Here is a 22,302-nt window from a genome sequence, read left to right on the forward strand (position 1 = left end):
ATTTGGATCTTTTTTTTTTCTTAGTCCATCTAGCTAGGGGTTTGTCAGTTTTCTTACTCTTTTTGAAAAGCAACTTTTGGTTTCATTGACATTCTCTACTAATTTCTCTATCTTTTATCTCTGCTCTAATCTTTATTACTTACTTCCTTCTGCTAGTTTAGGGCTTAGATCTTCTTTCAGTAGTTCTTTAAGTTGTAATGTTAGGTTGTTTATTTTACAGTTCTCTTCTATTTAGTTGAAAAACAGTTTACCTGCAAAATTAGTTCCAGGTGCATCACATAAGGATTTGATATTTCTATACATTTCACAATGATTACCATGATAAGTCTAGTTACATCTGTTACCTTATAACATTACTACAATTTATTGACTATTTTCCCCATGCTGTACATTTCATTCTCGTAACTTTCTTTTGTAATTGAAAATTTGTACCTCTTAATCTCCCTCACCTATTTCACTTCTCACTCTGCCCCTCACTCTGGCAACTACCTTTTTGTCCTCTGTAACTGGAGTCTGTTTCTGTTTTGTTGTTTCTTCATTTGCTTCATGTTTAAATTGCACATATAGATGAAATCATACGATATTTACATTTCTCTGTCTGACTTGTCTCAGCATAATATTTTCTAGGCCCATCCATGTTATTGGTAATGGCATGACTTCCCTATTTTTATGGCTGAGTTATATTCCATTGTGTGTGTATGTGTGTGTGTGTGTGTGTGTGTGTGTGTGTATCCAGTCATTCTGTTTAAGGGTGGATAGTTTGCTACAATATCTTGGCTATTTTAAATAATGCTGCAGTGAATATAGGTGTGCACATATTTTTTCAAATTAATGGGGTTTTTTATCTTCATAAAAATAGAAGATAGTGGAAATGATATATCATATGGTAGTTCTATTTTTATCTTTTTGAGGAGCCTCCACACTGTTTTCCAAAGTGGCTATATCAGTTTACATGATGTTCCTTTTTCTCTGCTTCCTCACCAACATTTGTTATTTGTTGCCTTTTGATCACAGCCATTCTGATAAGTGTGAAGTGATTACTCATTGTGGTTTTGATTTTCATTTCCTTGCTGATTAGATGTTAAGCATCTTTTCAAATGTCTAGTGGCCATCTGTATGTCTTCCTTGGAAAAATACTCAAGTCCTCTGCCCATTTTTTAATTGTCTTTTTTTTAAATTTTGAGTCATGTGTTCTTTGTATATTTTGAGTATTAAGATTCTATTAGATATATCATTTGCAAATATGTTCTCCCATTTCATTTTGTTGATAGTTTCCTTTGCTGTGTGAAAAATGTTCAGCTTGATGTAGTCCCATTTGTTTATTTTTGTTTTTGTTTCCCTTACAGAAGGGACACATCTGAAAAGATATTTTTAAGAGTGACATCAAAGAACGTACTAGCTATACTTTCTTCTAGAAGTTTTATGGTTTCAGGTCCTACATTTAAGGCTTTAATCCACTTTTATTTTTGTATGTGGTTTGAAAAAGTAGTCCAGTTTGATTCTTTTGCATCTATCTGTCCATTTCCCCAACACCATTTATTCAAGAGACTCTCTTTCCCCCATTGAGTATCCTTGCCTCCTTTGCCATAGATTCATTTACCATATAAGCATGGGTGTATTTCTGATCTCTCTATTCTGTCTCATTGATCTATGTGTCTGTTTTTGTATCACATTTTTTTGATTACTGTAGCTTTGTAGTTCACTTTGATATAAGGGAGTGTGATAACTCCACAGTTTCGTTTTGGTTATATGGGGTCTATTCTGTTTCCATACAAATTTCAGTATTATTGCTACAGTTCTGTGAAAAATGCCATTGGTATTTTGATAGGCATTTCATTGAACCTATAGATTGCCTTGGGGAATATGGTCATTTCAAGAATATTAACTCTTCCAATCCATAAGCATGGTATATCTTTCAATTTTCTTCTGTAATCTTCAGTTTCTTTCATTGTGTCCTATAGTTTTACAAGAAGAGGTCTTTTACCTCCTTGGTTATGTTTATTCCTAGATACTTTATTCTCTTGATACAGTTATAAATGGAATTATTTTATTAATTTATCTGATTGTTTTTAGTATAGAGAAACAGCAGATTTCTCTATATTAATTTTTTATCCTACAACTTTACTGAGTTTATTATTTAGTTGTAATCATTTTTGGTGGCATTTTTAGGATTTTCTGTATATAGTAGCATGTCATCAGCAAACAGTAACAGTTTTACTTCCTCCTTTCCAATTTAGATTCCTATTATGTATTTTTCTTGTTTGACGGCTGTGGCTAGGACTTCCAATACTATGTTGAATAAAAGTGGTGAGAGTGGTCATCCTTGTCTTTTTCCTGATCTTAGAGGAAATGGTTTCTGCTTTTTACCATTGAATATGTTATTTGTGGGCTTTTCATATATGGCCTATATTATATTAAGGTATGTTCCCTCTATATCCACGTTGTTGAGAGTTTTTATCATGAATGAATGTCAAATTTGTTAAAAAACTTTCTGCTTCTGTGAGACAATCTATGATTTTCATTCTTCAGTGTGTTAACGTGGTATATCACATTCATTGATTTATGATATCGAACCACCCATGCATCCCTGAGATAAATCCCACTTAATCATTGTATATGATCCTTTTAAAGTAGTTTTGAATTTGTTTGCTAATACTCTGTTAAGCATTTTTTCATCTATGTTCACCAAGTATATTGGTCTGTAATTTTCTTTTGTTGTGATGTCTTTGTCTGGTTTTAGTATCAGGGTGATCCTGGCCTTTTATAATGCATTTGACAGCGTCCCTTCCATTTAAATTTTTTGAAATAGCTTGAGAAGGATAGGTGTTGACTCTTTAAATGAGGTATAGTTGATTTACAATATTATATTAATTTCAGGAGTACAACAGAGTGATTAAAAACTTTTATAGATTATACTCCATTTATAGTTATTATAAAATATTGGCAAAATTCCCTGTGCTCTACATTACAGTTTGAGAAGGATAGTTGTCCACTTTTCTCTAAATGTTTGCTGGAACTCACCTGTATGACCTTTGTTTGTTTAGACTATTTTTTTAGTAGTGATTTAATTTCATTACTGGTAATATTTTCTATTTCTTCCTGGTTCAGTCTTAGGAGACTGTGCATTTCTAAGAATTTGTGCATTTCTTCTAGGTTGTTCACTTTATTGCCATATAGTTGTTCATAGTAATCTTTTATGATTCTTTGTGTTTCTGTGGTGTTGGTTGTACATTTTCATTTTGATTTCTGATTTTATTGATTTAGGACCTCTTTTTTTCTTGATAAGTCTGGTTAAAAGTTTATAAGTTTTGTTTATCTTTTCAAAGTACCAGGTCTTCATTTCACCGATTTTTTTCCCTAAGTTTTTTAGTCTCTATTTCATTTATTTCTGCCTCGATCTTTATGATTTCTCTCCTTCTACTAGCTTTTGGTTTTGTTTGTTCTTCTTTTCCTATTTCCTTTAGGTGTAAGATTAGGTTGTTTAATTGAGATTTTTCTTGTTTCCTGAGGTAAGTTTGTATTGCCATAAACTTCCCTTTTTGAACTGCTTTTGCTGTGTCGCATAAACTTTGAATCATTATGTTTTCATTTTCATTTGGCTCCAGCATTTTGGTTTTTTAATTCTTCTTTGATTACATCAGTGATCCATTGGTTGTTTAGTAGCATAATGTTTAGCCTCCACATGTTAGTGTTTATAGTTAATTTCTAGTCTCATGTCTTTGTGGTGAGAAAACATGCATGATATGATTACAGTTTTCTTAAATTTATCAAGGCTTGTTTTGTGGCCTAGCATGTGATCTGTCTTGGAGAATGTCCCATGTGCCCTTGAAAAGAATGTATAGTATATTCTTCTGATCTAATGTATCATTTAAGGCCAGTTTTCCTTATTGATTTCCTGTCTGTATGATCTGTTCATTGTTGTAAGTGAGGTGTTAATGTCCCCTACTATTATTGAGTTGCTGTCAATTTCTCCCTTTATATCCATTATATTTTCCTTATGTATTTAGGTTGTCATATATTGGGTGCATATATATTTACAGATGTTATATCTTCTTCTTGGACTGATCCCTTGATCATGATGTAGTGTCATTCTCTGTCTCTTATATCAGTCTTTGTTTTAACGTCTACTTAGTCTGATATAAGTATTTGTATCCTGGCTTTCTTTCAATTTTCATTTACATGGAGTACATTTTTGCATTCCCTCACTTCCAGTCTGTGTGTCTTTTTATCTGAAGTGAGTTTCTTTTAGGCAGCATGTTGATGGGTCTTGTTTTTTATCCTTTAGCTACCCTATGTCTTTCGATTAGAGTATTATTCAAACTAATTATTGGTAGGTATGCACTTTTTGTCATTTTGTTAATCATTTTCTTGTTATTATTTTAGTTCTCTTTCATTCTCTTGCTATCTTTCTTTGTGGTTTGATGACTATCTTTAATGTTAAGTTTGGATTTCTTTCTCTTTTTATATGTGTATGTATTACAGATTTTTGGTTTGTAGTTACCATGAGGTTTTTACATAATAATTTGTGTGTGTGTGTGTATATATTTGTATATATATACATATACATGTATATAATCATGTCTAATATATATATAATATATATATTATCATGTATATATACATGATAACTTTAAGTTGCTTTCTTAAGTTTGAATATGTTCTATCTACCCTTTATTTTTACTCCCCTCCTCTCACATTTAATGTTTTTGACATCATATTTTACATTATTGCTTTGTGTATCCCTTAACTTCTTAGTGTGTGTGTGTGTATTTTACTACTTTCGTCTTTTAACCTTCCTACTAGTTTTATAAGTAGTTGATCTTTCCTGTATGTTTGCCTTTACAAATGAGATATTTCCTTTCATGACATTCATGTTTCTAGTTGTGGTCTTTTCTTTTGCACTTAGAAAAGTCCTTTTAATGTTTCTTGTAAAGCCAGTTTAGTGGTGCTGAATTCTTTTAGTTTTGCTTGTCTATAATGTTCTTTATCTTTTTTTCAAATCTGAATGACAGCCTTACTAGGTACAGTATTCTTGTATATAGATTTTTATCTTTCATCACTTTGTATTATGCCACTGCCTTTTGATCTTTAAAGTTTCTTCTGGGAGTTTCATTGTATGCCACCAGCTGCTTTTCTTTTGCTGCTTTTAAGAATCTCTTTATCTTTAATTTCTGCCATTTTAATTACAATGATCCTTGGGGTGGCTCTCTTTGGGTTCACTGTGTTTGGGACCCTATGCTTCCTGGACCTGGAAGTCTATTTCCTTTCCCAGGTTAGGGAAATTTTCAGCTATGTGTTCTTAAAATAAGTTCTCTGCTCCTTTCTCTCTCTTTTCTCCTTCTGGGGCTCCTATGATGCAAATTATTTAGTGTGCTTGATATTATCCCAGAAAACTCTTAAATCATCAGGATATTTTTTCAAATTCTTTTTTTTTCTAATCAGCTTGAGTGATTTCCACTACTGTCTTCCAGTTGCTAATCCATTATTCTGTATCATCTAATCTACTGTTGAATCCCTCCAGTGTATTTTTTATTTCAGCTATTGTATTCTTCAGCTCTGTTTAGGTTTTTTTAAATATTTTCTAACCCTTCATTAAACATCTTACTGTATTCATCCATTCTACTTCAGACTTTGTTGAACTTTCTTATAATCATTACCTTGAACTTTCTATAAGGTAGATTGTTAATCTTCACTTCACTTAGTTCTTCTGGACTCTTTCTTTTCATTTGGAACATATTGCTCTGTTGCCTCATTTTACCTAATTATCTGTTTATTTCTATGTACTAGGTAGTTCAGTTATGCTTCTCAATTTTGGAGAAGTGGTCTTATATAGGAGATGTCCTACATGGCCCAACAACATACTCCCCTATGGTTACCATATCTATATGCTCTAGTGTTGTCCCTTATATGGGCTGCATAGGCTCTTTTGTTGTGGTAGAGTCAACTACTGGGGAATGCTGATAGGTAGTGCTGGCCCCCAGGCTAGTTGGCTGCCATGCCATGCCTCATGCAGAACTACTGACCCATTAGTGGGTGAAATGGGTCTTGGTGCAGCTCTCTGCATAGCCCAGGGAGTCCTGGGGCTGGTATTGACCTGCTAGTGGGAAGGACCAGGTCTGCCTGCTCAGCCCAGTGTGTCCTGGGGCTTGTGCCAGCTAGCTGGTGAGTGGATAAGCCCCCAACACTAATAAGCTAGGGAGAGATTCCCAAAATGGCAGTTTTGCAAGCACCATTGTCCTTATGGTAGAGTGACCTCCCAAATGACTGCCACCAGTCTCTGTGTTCCAAGGAGGAGGACCAGTTTCCTCCTTCCTCTTTGGGAAGCTCTCCAAGATCAACAAGTGGTTCTGACCCAGGCTCCTTTCAAATTACTGCCTCTGGCCTTGGTTTCAGAGTATGTAAGATTTTGCATTTTTTATTGTAAACATCTATGGCTTTAAAGTTCCCCCTTGGCACTGCTTTTTCTGCATTCCATAAATTTTGGTATGTTATATTTTCATTTCCATCTGTGTCAAAGTGTTTTCTAAGTGCCCTTGTAATTTCTTCTTTGATTCATTGGTTGGTTAAAAGCAATTTAATTTTCAAATTTAATTTTCACAATTTTGAGAATTTTCTAATTTTCCTTTTGATTTTGATTTTTAAGTTTATCCTGTTGTGATCAAAGAAGAAACTTTGTATATCTCTCTTTTTAAATATATTGATTAATTAATATTAATTTTAGCCTAACATAATTAATTAGCCTAATATATTAATTATGTATTTATTGTGTAACTATGTTATGAAGAATATTAATTTGTGTTTTTCGTCTGTGACCTAACATATGGTCTGACCTGGAAAATGTTCCACATGCACTTGAGAAGACTGTATTCTTTGTTAGTTAGAATGCTCTGTATGTATCTGTGAGATCTAGTTGGTATTGTATTTGAAGTCCTCTACTTCCTTACTTATCTCCTATCTAGTTGTTCAGTCCATTATTATGAGTGGGGTATTAAAATCTCCAACTATTATTGTAGAAATTCCTATTATGAGAAATGTGTGTTTTCCTCTTCAATTCTGTCATTTTTTGTTTCATATATTCAGATGGCCCTCTATTAGATGCATAAATGTTTATAATTGTAATACCTTTTTCCAGTACTTAACCCTTTTTAATATATAGTGTCCTTCTTTTTCTCTTATATACTTTTGGTTTATAGTCTATTTTGTCTGAATTAATATAGTGTCTTGCTCTCTTGTTACTATTAGCATCGAGTATCTTTTTCCACCCTTTCATTTTCAACCCACTTGTGTCTGTGAGTGTCATGTCAGTCTCCTGTAGAAAAGCATATAGTGGGATCATGTGTTTTTCTGCATTCTGTCAATCTCTGTCTTTTGATTAAGAGTGTAATCCATTTACATTTAATATAACTACTGACAAGTAGGGACTTATTTCTGTCCTTGTGCCTTTTGCTTTCTATAAGCCTTATAGCTTTTTTGTTCCTCATTTCCTCTATTACTGTTTTCTTTTGAGTTTAGTTGGTTTTTATAGTGCAATCAATAATTGCTGTATCATTTCCTTTTGTGTACATTCTATAGCTATTTTATTTGTGGTTACCATGTAGATTACATTTAATATCTTATAGTCATAGGACTCCAATTTGAAATTATACCAACATAACTACAAAAATTGTAGTTGTAAACCACTGTTACAGTAATGCTAGCTTGTATATTTGCCCATGCATTTACTTTAGTGAGATGTTTATTTTTCTACACAGATTTGAGTTACTGTCTAGTGTCCTTTTATTTTACCTTGCCAGACTTTCTTTGAGTATTTCTTGCAGTTGAAGTCTAGTGGTCACAAACTCATTCAGACTTTATTTCTGGAAAGGTCCTAATTTTTCCCTCACTTTTGAAGCACAGTTTTGCTGGATAGAGGATTTTTGTTTGATAGTTTTTTTTTTTTTCTTTTAGCACTTTGAGCATACCTGCCCACTGTCTTGGGGGCTCTGAGCTCCCAATGAGAAATATCATAAGCGTATTTAGGATCCCCTGTTTGTGATGATTCTCTCTTTCTCTTGCAGCTTTCAGTATTCTCTCTTTTGAAAATTTGATTATTATGTGTCTTAGTGTGGGTCTCTTTGAGTTCCTCTTAAAGTTCATTGAGCTTTTGGCATATTTATATTCATATCTTTCATCAAATTTGGGTAGTTTTCAGCCATTATTTTTTCAAATGTTCTCTCTGCTCTTTTCTCTATGTCTTCTCCTTCTGAGATTCCCAGAGTGTATATGTCAGTGTACCTGCTGGTGTCCCACAGATCCCTTAGGCTCTTTTCATTTTTCTTCTTCTATCTTTTTTCTTTCTGCTCCTCGGAGTCAATAATTTCCATTGTACTGTATTCAAGTTCTCTGATTTCTTTCTGCTTTCTGCTCAAATGTGCCTTTAATTCCTCCAGTGAATTTTTAATTTCCATTATTGTACTTTTCAACTCCAGAATTTCCTTTAGGTTTCTTCCTAAGTTTTCTGTCTCCTATTTGAGATTTCCATGTTTTACACATAGTTTCTTGACTTTCTGGATTTCTTCCTTTAGTTCTTTAAGCATCTTTAAAGCTGTCATTTTTTTCTTTCAAATTTTATTGAGGTCCCAGGCCTATGAGGCTTAGGTAGGAGGCCTCCCTGTAGGCAAAGGAGGAGCCATTGGAGAGGCATTTTTGACCTTCTTCTGGAGGTACAGTTTGTTGGTGTGGCCACCTTTCTTCTTGTGGCAGTTGGCAGCATGGATATGCAGGTGAGAATAACACTTGTGGCAGATCACTTTGTAGCAATGTATTTTGGGGCAAGCTTGTGGAGGGAAGGCTCGGTGATGCCACCCCACAGGCAAAGCACCAAGTGCAAGGTGGATTCTTTCTGGACATTATCATCTGAGAGAGTATGGTCATCTCCAGCTATTTGCCTGCAAAAATTTAATGTTGTTGGGAAAGCAAGATGCGCTCTTTATCTTAGATTTTGGCTTTGACATTCTCAGTGGTAACACTGGGCTTGACCTTGAAAGTGATACTCTTGCTTACAGGGTCTTCATAAAGATCTGCATCCCTATGTCTGCTACCCAGCCCCCTCACTAAAGAAAAATCAGACAGCAGAAGTTCATTGATTTACCACTGAGAGTACCTTCACAACACAGTTATTTTAAAGTCCTTGTCTAGTAGATCTGCTGTCAGTTCTCTTTCAAGGACAATTTCTGTTGATTTATTTCTTCTTTTTAATTGCCCATATCTCTTGTTTCTTTGTATGCCTTGTGATTTTTTCTTTTTTACTGAACTGAACATTTGAATCTAATAATTTAGTAACTCTGAAAATTAGATCCCCCGCCCTCTAGGGCTTTCTCTTTTATGTGACTTTTTATTGTTGTATGGTGTTTTTGTGCTTAAGATACCCTGACGTATAAGCTGAAGATTGTCTCAGGTCTTTCCTGAACCTTTCCTGGGGCATGCACAATCACTTTCTGATTTCCCCTGAATAAGCAGTTGCTTTTGAATGTCCTAGTTTTTAATGACTGGCTTCTGAAAGGGTAAAAAGATAAAAATGAGGTGGGGAACAAAGAGCACTGGACCTTTAAGTCCCCTGAAAGTTACTTAAGCCAGAGTGGAAGGGGCTTGCAAGAGTGGGGGAGGTGTGATGACAATGGCTTCCCACCTCTTTGACTGATTCTGTGATCAGAATAAGGAATCAGTAATAAGAACACAGATCCTCATATTTGGAGGACAGGGTCCTTTTTGACTACCCAGGCTCCCACAGGCTACTTGTGAGCTGCTCTGGGAACACATGCATAGATCCCTGCCATACTGCTATTGGTGGGGATGGATAGTTGTCATTGTGCTAAGAGCAGAAATTGACCAAAATAAGTCAATTTAACCTGTTCAAGTGTTCACCTGGAAATTGTAAATCATCAACAGAAGCCAGAGTTCCAAAATAGTGACATCAGGCATATTCTACCAGTGCAATTGTTGCCAAGGTGGGGAGACAGATTCTTAAATTGCCATCATCCCAGAAACAGACATTATAATCGAGAATCAATGAGTGAGCCTTGTGGGAAAGTCAGCTGGAAGCAGGTAAGGTATTTTTTTAACTAGATCAATTAAAAATAATGGAACTTTCAGTGAATATTTGTATAGAGAGAGCCTGCTAGTTATTTTGAGGAATACCCAAAGTTTAAGACACAGACTCTTCTTAAAGAAGTTGTATCCTTCTTGAGAAATACAATATACACAGAGAGACATCAAAGCAAAATAGTAAATGAGAAGTATCAAATGGATAGAATCACTCACAATCATTACAATGAGAGTTCAGAAGGAGGAGAGTGTATTGTGAATTTAAATCAGCAAAGAAGATTTCATCAAGTAGGAATATTCCTAAACTATTCCTAAGAAGGTACAGGCATACCTTGGAGATACTGCAGGTTCAGTTCCAGACCACTGCAATAAAGCCAGTCAAATGAATTTTTTGCATATGTTTACACTATACTGTAGTCTACTAAGTGTGCAATAGAATTATGTCTAAAAAATGTATATACCTTAATTTTAAAATACCATATTGCCAAAAAATGTTAACAATAATCTGAGCCTTCAGCGAGTCATAGTAGTAACATTAAAGATCATTGATCAAGATGACTGTAACAAATATAATAATTGTAATAAAATTTGAAATATGTGATATTTACCAAAATGTGACAAGAGATACAAAGTGAGCAAGCACTTTGGAATTGGAAAAATGGCACAAATAGACTTGCTCAATTCAGAGTTGCCACACACATTCAATTTGTTAAAAACTCAATAAATTGAAGAGCAATAAAATGAAATCTGCCTGTATTTTGATCTGAAGAATATTAATTAGTTAAAACTTACCAAGTACTCACTATGTGCCAGTCCTCAAAACAATCCCATAAGGTATGCACTATTATCCCCCTTTTCACAGATGAGGAAACTGAGCAAGAGAAACTTGCTTAAGGGACTTGCCCAAGCTCAAATAAGAAGTCAGTCTTAGAATCCAGGCAGGCAAGCTCTAGGGCCTGGTCTCTCTGCTCAGTCCTTACTGAGAAGAATGGTGTGAGCAAAAGTGTAGAAATGAATGTGTGATGCATTTGCCAGAGATAACAAAGGGGCTACACTGATGGGCATGACAGTAAATTAAACATTTTGCTTCAGGCCAATGTGTGTCCACATGCAGAAACTCTTTATTTGACTGAGTGGCAGATTTAGCACATGCGTTATATTTCAAGAAATGTCTCCCTCAAATTACCATAGTGCAGAAAAACAACCATATAAAGTTTTTTCATTATTATGCACATCTTGTAATTGCTAAAGAACATAGTAACTTTTCTTTTCTCATTTAGTTATTACATGATTGGATCAAGAATTCTATATTGTGAAATTTCTGGAGAGAGTGTGATGTGGGGTGATGATCCCCCACTTTGTGAAAGTAAGTATATTCTCTCTTTAGAGTATAGAGCAGCAATTCTCAAACTTTGTGGCCTGGGAACCCCTTTATGCTTTCAAATTAACATAGACACCAAAGAGCTTTTCTTTATGTGGGTTATGTCTATTGATACGTATTATATTGGAATTAAAACTAAAAAGGTTTTAAAATAATAATTCATTTTTAAGAAGGGTAAGCTCAATATATGTTAATGTATGCATCATGTTTTTATGAAAAATCAAGTTTACAAAACAAATAGTGAGAATAGTGCTATTGTTTTACAGTTTTGCAAATTACTTTAATATCTGGCTTAAAGGAAGACATTTAGATTCAGTCAGTTGCAAAATCACATGATTTGAAGCCTCTGGAAAATTTCATTGTATGCTCATAAGGATGAAAGTGAAAAATGACAGTAATACTCAGTATTAATGTGAACAACCAATTTGCAAATGGAGATATTTATAAATCATAAAGCATTTCTCAACTAGCACTGAGTTATATTTTTAATCACAAGCATATTTTAGCGTTAAATTGTCAGCCTCTTTCATCATGATGAGAACAAAACTTAGCATGGCCTTGAAGATAAATATATGTATTTCATATCTTATATGTTTCAGAAAACAAGTTTTATTCTAAAAGTTAATTTCTACATTAATGGTTTGAATTTGGGATAATACATTTTCACATGGAGACTTTCTTCTAAATAGATATGAACTCACAACTAGCTTATATTAATCATATATTAATGAATTTTTTGAAGGCAGTTCATAAGACTTTGCTAATGCCGTCTTAATCTTTTACCTGTACTTCTGGTCCTTTTCTCCCCCTTCTTAAGCGATTTTGTGTGCAACACCTAGAAACATAACAAATGGAAGATTCACCAGTTACAAAGATGAATACCAATACAATGAAATAGTGACTTATAGCTGTAATCCTTCAGCTGGACCCGATGAATATTCACTTGTTGGAGAGAGGGTGCTTGTTTGTGTTGATAAGGACAGATGGAGTAGTGACCCTCCTCAGTGTAAAGGTAATAATATTTCCATTTACTTCCTCCTGCATTTGTAAATACTGTGGAAACACTTCATGTATAGTTTTACCTACAAGTAAACAAAACAGCCATATGTACTTGCTCCTCCTGCTAAACTGGCTTCTAATTTAATTTAATATTGGTCAAATCAAATTATAACATAGTTCTAGTTGTACGGTTCTCCACCCATCACTTCGTATGTCCTTGACATTCCAATTTTTACATCATGAACTACTGTGTATATGCATGAGTTAGGACTTTTTGTTTGTTTGAAAGAATCAGAAAACTCAACACACACTGGCTTAAAAAATAAGAAAGTTTTGTATTACAAAAGGTCTTGCAATACAAGAAGGTCTTGTATTACAAGACCTCTGAAAGTTCTGGCTGCAGGAAATGGTAAAAGACTAACCCTGTCACTGATAAGATTGTTAAACTCTGGACAAAACTCATTTAAACAGCAATGTTTAATGACTACAGTGACTAAAAGCAGGGAGACACTGGAGGGTATGTGACTCTTGAAGAAGGATCCGCTGAATGATAGCAAAATATTTATTCTTTTCAAATGTACATAGAACATTCCCTAAGATCATATTTTAAGCAATGATTTTTAACACATTTCAAAAAAATTGAAACTATTACCAGTACATTACCTGATCACAATGGAATGAATGTATTGATAGAAATCAAAAGAAGGTATATGTAAAATCCTCAAATATTTGAAAAGTAGGCAAGACACTTCTCAGTAATCCATGAGTCAACGAAGCAGTCACAAGTGAAATTATAAAGTATTTTGAATTGAGTAAAAATGAAAACAGCATATCAATATATCAAAAGTTGTGGGATACAGCAGAAGTATTGCTCAGAAGGATATTTATAGTATGAAATACTTAGGTCAGAAAAACAGAAAAGTCTCAAATCAATCATCTAAATTTCTACCATAAGAAACTAAGAAAGAAGAGCAAATTAAACCCAAAACAAGAAAACACAAGGAAATAATAAAGTTAGAAATCAACGAAATGGAAAAGAGAAATAAAACAGAGATAATCAAAGAAATCAGCACCTTGTTCTTGGAGAAAATTGGTAAAATAAATAAACCTATAGACAGTCTGACAGGAAAAAAGAAGATACAAATTACCAATATAGAGAATGAGAAAGAGGACTTGAAATATCCTGCGGACATTGGAAGGATACTAAGGGAATAAAACAAACCACTTCATGCCTATAAATTTGACAAATTAAACCTTCTCACAAAGGGTACTGCATACCTTATGTCCTCACTGGGGAATTCTACCAAATAGTTAAGGAATAAATAGTAGCAGCTCTACACAAAGCCTTAAGAAAACACAAGAGGAGGGAATACTTTTCAACTCATTTCATGAGGACTGCATTGCTCTGACGTCAAAACCAGACAGGTGTACAACATAGTGATTAAGCATTTACATACATAACAAGATGATCACCACAATGTCTAGTTCCTATTTGTCACCATTTAGAGGTATTACAAAATTATTAACTATATTCTCTATTCTATATATCATAAATTCATGACTTATTTATTTTAAAACTAGAACTTTGTGCCCTTTGATCCACTTCACTTATTTTGCGCATCCTCTAGCCACCTCTTCTCCTGACAATCACCAGTTTGTTCTCTGTATCCATGAATCTGTTTCTGTTTTGTTTTATTAGTTTGTTTGTTTTATTTTGTAGATCCCACATATAAGTGAAACCATATGGTATTTGCTTTTCTATGACTATCTTAATTTACTTTGCATAATACCTCTATGTCTATTGAGGTTGTTGCAAATGGCAATATTCCATTCTTTTATGGCTAGGTAATATTCCATTGTATATACATATACCACATCTTCTTTATCCATTATTCTATCAGTGGACACTTAGATTGCTTCCATATCTTAGCTATTGTAAAAAAAAAAAATGCTGTAATGAAAAAAGGACTGCATAAATCTTTTTGAATTAGTGTTTTATTTTCTTTGGTTTAATATCCAGAAGTGAAATTGCTAGATCATATGGTAGTTCTATTTTCTCCCAGTCTATGGCTCATTTTATTCATTCCTATACAGTGTCTTTTGAATCAAAAGTTAACTGTTCTTTAAATGTTTGGTAGAACTCACCTGTGAACCTGTGTGGTCCTGGATTTTGTTTGTTGGGAGTTATTTGATTACTGATTCAATTTCATTACTAGTAATTGGTCTATTCAGATTTTCTATTTCTTCTTGACTCAGTATTGGGAAATTGTAGGTTTCTAGGAATTTATCAATTACTTCCAGGTTTTCCAATTTAGAGAATATAATTATTCATATTATTTTCTTATTATCCTTTGTATTTCTGTGATATTGGTTGTAACTTCCCTTTTATTTCTGATTTTATTTATTTGAATCCTTTCTTTTGTTTCTTTATGAGTGTGGCTATAGGTTTGTCAATTTTGTTTATCTTTTCAAAGAACCAACTCTTACTTTCAGTTCTTTTCTATTGTTTTTTAGTCTCAATATCATTTATTTCAAATCTGTTCTTTATTATTTTCTTCCTTATATAAACTTTCAGAGGGTTTGCTTTCTTTCTATAGGTGTAAGTTTAAATTGTTTACTTGAGATTTTTCTTGTTCTTGAGGAAGGCCTGTATTGCTATAAACTTCTCTCTTACAACTGTTTTTCGTGTGTTGCATAGATTTGGAATGCATTGTTTCCATTTCCATTAGTCTTAAGATATTTTTTATTTCCTTTTTTTGATTTTTCATTGACCCATTGATTGTTTAGTAGCATGTTGTTTAGCCTCCATGTGTTGGTTTTTTTCCAGTTTTCTTCTCATAGTTGATTTGCAGTTTCATACCGTTCTAATTGGAAAAGATGCTTGATCATAAACTCAAATGTAAAATCTAAACTATAAGACTTATTAGGAGACATAGAAAATATTTGTGACTTAGCAAAGACTTCTTCAAAAACCTTAAAAGCATTATCCTTTAAAGAAAAAAAATTAACTAGACTTCTTAAAAACTCAGAACTTTTGCTCTCAAACACACTGTTTGAAGAAAGAAAAAAGGAGCCATAGACTGGGAGAAAATATTGGCCAAGGACATTTCTGAATGAATTTCTATGTTATATAAAGAACAATATAAAACACAATAAGAAGAAAACAACCCAATTTACAAAAAAAAGGGGCAACATATTTGAATAACTTGTTTCACCAAAGAAGATATATGGATGCCAAAAAGTACGTGAAAAGTTGCTCAATATCATTAGTAATAACAGAAATGTAATTTAACACCACAATGAGAAATCACTAAACATCTATTTGAATGACTGAAATTAAAAAGAAAAAATTAGCAATACCATGTTCTGATGCAAATATAAAGTATTTGGAACTCTGATACATTGCTGATGAGAATGCAAAGTAGTATGACCATTTTGGAACACAATTTGGCAATTTCTCATACAGTTAAGCATACACTTAAGGTACAACTCTGCAATCCAAGTAAAATGAAAACATGTACACATAGAAACCTGCTTGAAAATATTCACAGCATGCTTAGTAATAATCATCCCACACTGGAAGCAACCCATATGTCCTTGAACTGGTAAATGGAAGAACAACCTTGGTACATCCATACAACATAACAATACTCTGCAGTAAAAGGGAATGTGCTTCTAATCCATGCAACAACAGGTATGAATCTCAAATGCATTGTGCTAAGTGAAATAAACCATCCTCAGAGGATGTGATCCCAGTATGACTTTCAGAAAAAGCAATCCTATAGGGATAGAAAATTAATCAATGATAGGCAGGTTGAGGAAGGCAGTTAGAGGTGAGGGAAGGGTTGATTACAAAGCGGGATGAGGAAATTTGGGGGGTTATGGTAACTTTCTATGTCTTTATTGTAGTGGTAATACAGAAATATTTCCATAAATTAAACATCATACAGCTGTACACTTGAGAGTATTTAACTATATGTAAATATTACCTAGTAAACTTTACTTAAAAATCATTAGTGCAATTATCAGCAGTTTAGCACAACAGAGAAAAGATCAGTGAAACTGAAGTCAGGACAATATAAACCCAATATGACTTGAAAAGAAATATTAAAATGAGAGAGAAGGAGAGAGAGAGAGAAACGTATACACCTGTGGAAGAGTAGAAACCTGGAAACATACATGTAATTGGAGTTTCAGAAAGAAAGAACAGTGTAGGCAATTATTTGAATTTGATTCAAAACAACAACCCTATGGGTCCAGGAAATTCAGTGCAGTATAGACAATTATTTGTTTTGTTGTTTTTGTTGGAGTATAGCTTTACATGCTGTGTTCATTTCTGTTGTACAGCAAAGTGAATCAGTCACACGTATACATATATCCACTCTTTTTTAGATTTCCTTCCCATTTAGGTCACCACAGATCACTGCGTAGACTTCCCTGTGCTATACAGTACATTCTCATTAGCTATCTATTTTATACGTAGTAGTGTATATATGTCAATAACAATGTCCCAATTCATCCTACCCACCCCTTCTCCCCTTGGTAACCATAAGCTTATTCTCTACATCTGTGCCTCTATTTCTGCTTTGCAAATAAGTTCCTCTAGACAATTACTTGAATTTGATCCAAAACAACAACTCTACAGGTCCAGGAAATTCAGTGACCCTAGCAGGACTAATAAATTTGAAAATTTACCAAGAAACCCCCCACCAAACTAAAAACAAAAGAAAAAGCAGCCAGTGAGAGGAAAAAAGAACATATTACATCCTTCCTTCCTCACCCCAAAGGAAGGAAGACATCTGACTTTTCTTAAGGAACTGTGAAGACGATAATTTCTGCTAATTTGCTGAAGAAAAATAAAGCACTTATCTTAGAATTCCCTGTCAAGGAGAAATCTTTCAAAACTGAAATAAAAACAGTTTCAGATAAACAAAAGCTAAGAGAATTTCTCTTTAGCTAACCTGAACTACAAGAATTGATAAGTTCTCTTAGCTGAACAGAAATGATCCTTGATGGAAATTCAGATCCACAGGAAAAGAGAAAACCTTCTTTAGGTTTAAAAGGCTGTGTATTATTGGGCCTTCACCTATCACTCAGATTTAATTACGTAAGATGTTCTCTTGAACTCACTGCCCAGCCCAGTATTTTTTGGTTTTGTTTTGTTTTTTCCAAATTCTGCAACACCCATTAGTAGATCTTGAAGTCAATCTAGAGGGTCATGACATGTAATTTACTTCTGAAGAAATAGAGTAGAATGGGAGATGCCAGAGTACACAGGTGTGAGGGCTAAATATTAACTTTTAACATCATCTCAGGCCTGTGTGCTTGTATACTGGTTTACAACTTAAAATGTGTTTCTTGGTCTCTGAGTTGTGGTCCAAAATGTTTGGAAAACACCGCCCCAGCTCCACTGGCCTTTGTATTTCTCGAACATCCCAGTTCCTGTGTGTTGTTGCCACCTGAGAACTTTCTTTTTCATATTTTTTCATGGCTAGCTTCTTTCCAACTTTTAAATTTGAGCTCAAGTATTACCTTCTCAAAAAAGTCTTTGCTATCTTTCTAAAAGAGCAAGGTACTGTAATTAGTGTCAGCATGACATTAAAAAAATGCTAGAACTAACGAGTATCAAAAGTCACTTTAGAACCTACTCTGAATTTTAATCTGGTGGTCAGACCTTTCTCAAAACTTGTCAGTTCTGGAAAAAAAATTCAGGAAAGCCAATAAACTATAATGATAGTCTGTTTTTGGTAGAAAAACATTATTAGATTTCTCTAAATCTGTTTCCCTGGAATTCAAATGGGCAGTCTTTTTTTTTTTTTTTTTTCCAATTATCATCTTGCCTTTCATTCCTTGCCTCTTTCTTCCCACTGGAAATTACTACTTTGCACTAGATTTTTGGTCCTATGTGAAAGCAGCTTTCCATTAATTCTGGAATTTCTCCACTTTTCAGTGGTCAAATGTGAATATCCAGTTGTCGAACATGGAACATTGGTATCAGGATTTAGAAGAAAATTTTACTACAAAGCTGAAGTTGTATTTAAATGTAACCAAGGTTTTTACCTTCATGGCAGCAACACAATTGTCTGTGGTGCAAGCAGTACTTGGGAGCCAGAGATACCAAGGTGTACTAAAGGTAAAAGGATATCTTTCTCCTTTTTTTTAAATATTTTATTTCTCTGACAATAAATTCCAATTTCCAGAATAATTGGAAAGAAACAATTTTAGTACTTATATCTGTCTTGTATTCATTTCCATGATAGATGCATGACTTCTAGTTCACAAAGAAATCTGCTGTTTTGATTTTTCTGTCTTTTTATAGGATCTTAGCATGTTATGTACATCACAGGTATAAAAATTTCTCTTATTCAGCATTTTTTACATGTAACATGGATAGCAATCATTTTTCAGTGTAAATTAAAGCATGTGAATTTTTACCTAAATAACTACAAAAGGCATAATTCATATAAATGAATGGAAAGCGATAAATCCCAAATAATTGAACGAGTTCATATTTTTTTTTGTTGTTTTCCAGAGCCGACTACTGCCACCACTAAGCCTCCAGCTTCCAGTGCTTCAGGTTTCATAAAGTCCTGCTTATGTTTTTCAATAGCCTTTAAATTCCTTGTGATTTTTCAAAATCCTTTAAATGTCTGGTGATTTGCACTCACTATCATTTTTAGTAATAAAAGGAGGAAGAACGCATTTATAGCCATTTTAGTTGTTATATGTACAAAAGCAAATTCATATAAATGAATAGAAAGTGATAAATCCCAAGTAATTGAATGAGTTCTTGTTTTTCTGCTTTCCAGAGCCGACTACTGCCACCACGAAGCCTCCAACTTCCAGTGCCTCAGGTTTCATAGTCCTGCTTATGTTTTTCAATAGCCTTTAAATTCCTTGTGATTTTTCAAAATCCTTTAAATGTCTGGTGATTTACACTCACTATCATTTTCAATAATAAAAGGAGGAAGAAGCATGTATAGCCATTTTAGTTGTTATACATAGTGAGTAAAATTATTTGCCATAGTCCACAGATATAAGCAGGTGTCTAAACTTTAGCAAATTATGTGAACTTGTTTACTTACACTTATAATGATTTAATGCCTTTCTCACTGTGTGATAGTAAAGTTACAATGGGATACATTTAAAGCACTTAGTACAGTGCCTACGGTCTAGAAAACCCTTAAAAGTAGCTCATCTGATTTACAATTTCCCTGGAATTAATATTATCATGGAGGAAGATCCATGGCTTCTGTTTTTTATCATGTATGTTTTCTGCATCATCAACATTGCTATTTTTATTCATTTTGAAAGTGATCTGTTGACACCTTTACACAGTATCATCTGGGTCCAGGACTATGTTTCATTTTCCTGAAACAACCAGTCTGGTTCTTTTTATATAACACAATTTTAACTAGGAAATTTCTGCTATCTCCAGAACAAGACCAGTATTTCTTCTCCCCACCCCCAACCCCTGCCACCTCATACAATACAGTTATTATTTTTCTTTTTACTGGGCTTTTTTTTTTTTTTTTTGGCAACAGAAAGTAAATTTTATAACAACTGAAAGGCAGGAAAAGTCCTTATGTATTGAAATGAAGTGGAGGATTTCTGGCAGGGACTGTTGATCAGCTGCTCTGCCTAAGACTTGAGAAACAATTTTGATATGGTGGAAGGAATTATCTTCCTGCTTTCAGGGCTGCTATCTCTGGCTTCTTCTCTTTGGTTGCAACAGAAGCAAGAGACAAGAGGAAGAGTGGGAAGAGCATTAGCCTGGGAGACCTCACTCAGGGTCCTAATGTGGCTCTGCTCACTCAAGTAACATCATTTCTGTGGGTTCCAGTTCCTGATGTTTAATGACTCAAACAAATGTCAGTTACTGGCTTCTAATTTGTTTGTTTCCTATTGTCCTAATATTTTAAAGTATTAAGCGGGAAGCATTCATGTTAACATGGTAATTAGAACACCTTTTTATAATTGCTGTAAACCGGGTACCCAGTAGCCTCCTTGAGTACCTTGCTGAGTGCTGTGAAGTTTTATGTGGAAAGAGATGTTATTGGTAGATGATATATAATGATTGCATATGAAATCCATAGTCATTGACCCATCCGTGTTTACTCACATGATCCTATGGGACTATGCACTATGGTATACTGTGTTTTTCTATATGCTCTTTTGAAAGAGTTGACCATAAGCATTTCATAAAGGATTTATAAAGCACTGATACAGTCTAGTGTTTGAAAGAAGAGAGGATTGTGAGGACAAGTTTGTAAAGAAGATAAATTAGATCTTTTTTTAAATATCAAAAATCACTGTTCCTCATGAGACTGTCTTTTTTTTATCATCAGTTAGAGAAAAGCTATGAAAAGGATCATTAGCAACATATAATGGTGATAAGGTAGATCTGATTATGCTAATAGGAAAAAATGTGGGCAAAATACTGAGTGGAAAAGGAAGGGTACAAATTATGATAATATGTGGATGGTATTTTTTTAAAGATTTGTGTATTTATTCTGAACACACAATATTTATGATTTATTATTTGTTAACTTCTAGGATTTCCATTATATAATACAAAGCTATAATGAACATTCTTTTTTTTTTTTTTTTGTAAAATGAAATTTCTCCCCTTTTATTAGCTTTGACACATGATAACCTCATATCCCTCCCACAGTTCATTGCATGGATAACCACATTTCATTAACCCATCCATTTCAGAGAGATATTTGGGTTTCTTTCAATTGTTTGCTGTTGCCAACAGTTTTGCACTGAAAGTCGCTGAGATCTGCCACATATGCAGCACTTAAATGAGGAACATTTACTAGATATAGAACTGCTGGATCATCTTCATTTGAATGTGTAGTTGACATTTCAACAGATACTGCCAAACTACCTTGCACATAAGTTGTACCAATTTATTCTCCCATCAGCAAAGTATGATAACCAGATTCCAACCACTGTCTAGCACACTAAGAGCATTGTTTCTTCTTTCTTAATCTTTGCTGACTTAGATGAAAAACAGCACTTCACAGTGTAACTTCGTTTTGGTAACTGACAAAACTTCAAAAGATAAAAAATTATGTGGAATGCTGCACATCCTTTGTGATTCCTTTCCCACGCCTGTTTTTCTGAAATAAAAAATTTCTTGGACGCTCATTCTCTGGCACCGTCGACCTCCTATTCATTCTACCAGAGTTCACCTATGATGAAGCCCTTCCCTGGATTAAGGACCCTCCGCCCCGCAACGTCCCAATCCTAGGCATCCCAAGCAAGGCCCCGCGTTCAGCGCTGTTCAGTTCAGAGCTTTGGAGGGAGCAGGAAGGAGGCTATATGTCACAAGGAGATACAAACTGAATGACGTAAAGCGAGTTTTCATGAACTCATGGATGACAGAGTCGGAGGCATCTCTGAACAATGTTCAACTCGACACCATTCACTGAGTAGGCACCCTCAGTCCTCTGCAGGGCCCCAAACAAACAGTGCCTGCCCTCCACGAAGCCCGGTCCCTGACAGCACGAAGCAAGGTTCGCAACAAAAGGACAGGGGGTCCCCCTTCCCCGCGGACGGGACGCGCTCCGGGACACGGCGGCGCGGAGGCCGGAGCGGGGCTGAAGGTGCCGGGCCCGCAGCGCGGCCGGGGTGGGAGCTGGCGGGCCGGCGGCCGGCGCTCGGGCCGCAGCGTCGCCCTGACAGCGCGGCCTCCGGGGCCGTCGGGGCCCGGCCGGGTCCGTCCGTGTGGCAAGCGGGGGCCGAGCCTGGGCCGGCCGAGGAGCCGAGGCCGGCGGACCGGGGTCCAAGGTCGCGCCGGGGGGGACGGTGCGCGACCGGCCGCCTGTTGC

At 34.9% G+C, this 22,302-nt stretch overlaps 1 protein-coding gene and 1 pseudogene across 3 annotated transcripts in view; one reads left to right on the plus strand and one right to left on the minus strand.

Annotated features, from left to right (window-relative positions):
* Positions 1–22,010, plus strand: part of LOC130849399 (membrane cofactor protein-like) — a 36,630-nt gene extending 14,620 nt beyond the window's left edge. The window contains exons 4-9 of one of the 3 annotated variants that reach the window (XM_057728264.1): positions 11,364–11,449; positions 12,282–12,476; positions 18,535–18,596; positions 18,996–19,040; positions 19,273–19,317; positions 21,475–22,010. In XM_057728264.1, coding sequence (XP_057584247.1) covers positions 11,364–11,449; positions 12,282–12,476; positions 18,535–18,596; positions 18,996–19,040; positions 19,273–19,317; positions 21,475–21,600 — 559 coding nt within the window. In that variant the 3' untranslated portion in view covers positions 21,601–22,010. Of the gene's footprint in view, positions 1–11,363; positions 11,450–12,281; positions 12,477–18,413; positions 18,597–18,995; positions 19,041–19,272; positions 20,019–21,474 lie in introns of those variants that run through there. The other 2 variants (XM_057728263.1, XM_057728262.1) reach the window with 2 other exon arrangements.
* Positions 8,634–9,065, minus strand: LOC130848007 (ubiquitin-60S ribosomal protein L40-like; annotated as a pseudogene).
* Positions 22,011–22,302: the final 292 nt, after the last annotated feature.

Source organism: Hippopotamus amphibius, chromosome 3, assembly GCF_030028045.1.
Source record: "Hippopotamus amphibius kiboko isolate mHipAmp2 chromosome 3, mHipAmp2.hap2, whole genome shotgun sequence".
Classification (NCBI taxonomy): Eukaryota; Metazoa; Chordata; class Mammalia; order Artiodactyla; family Hippopotamidae; genus Hippopotamus; species Hippopotamus amphibius.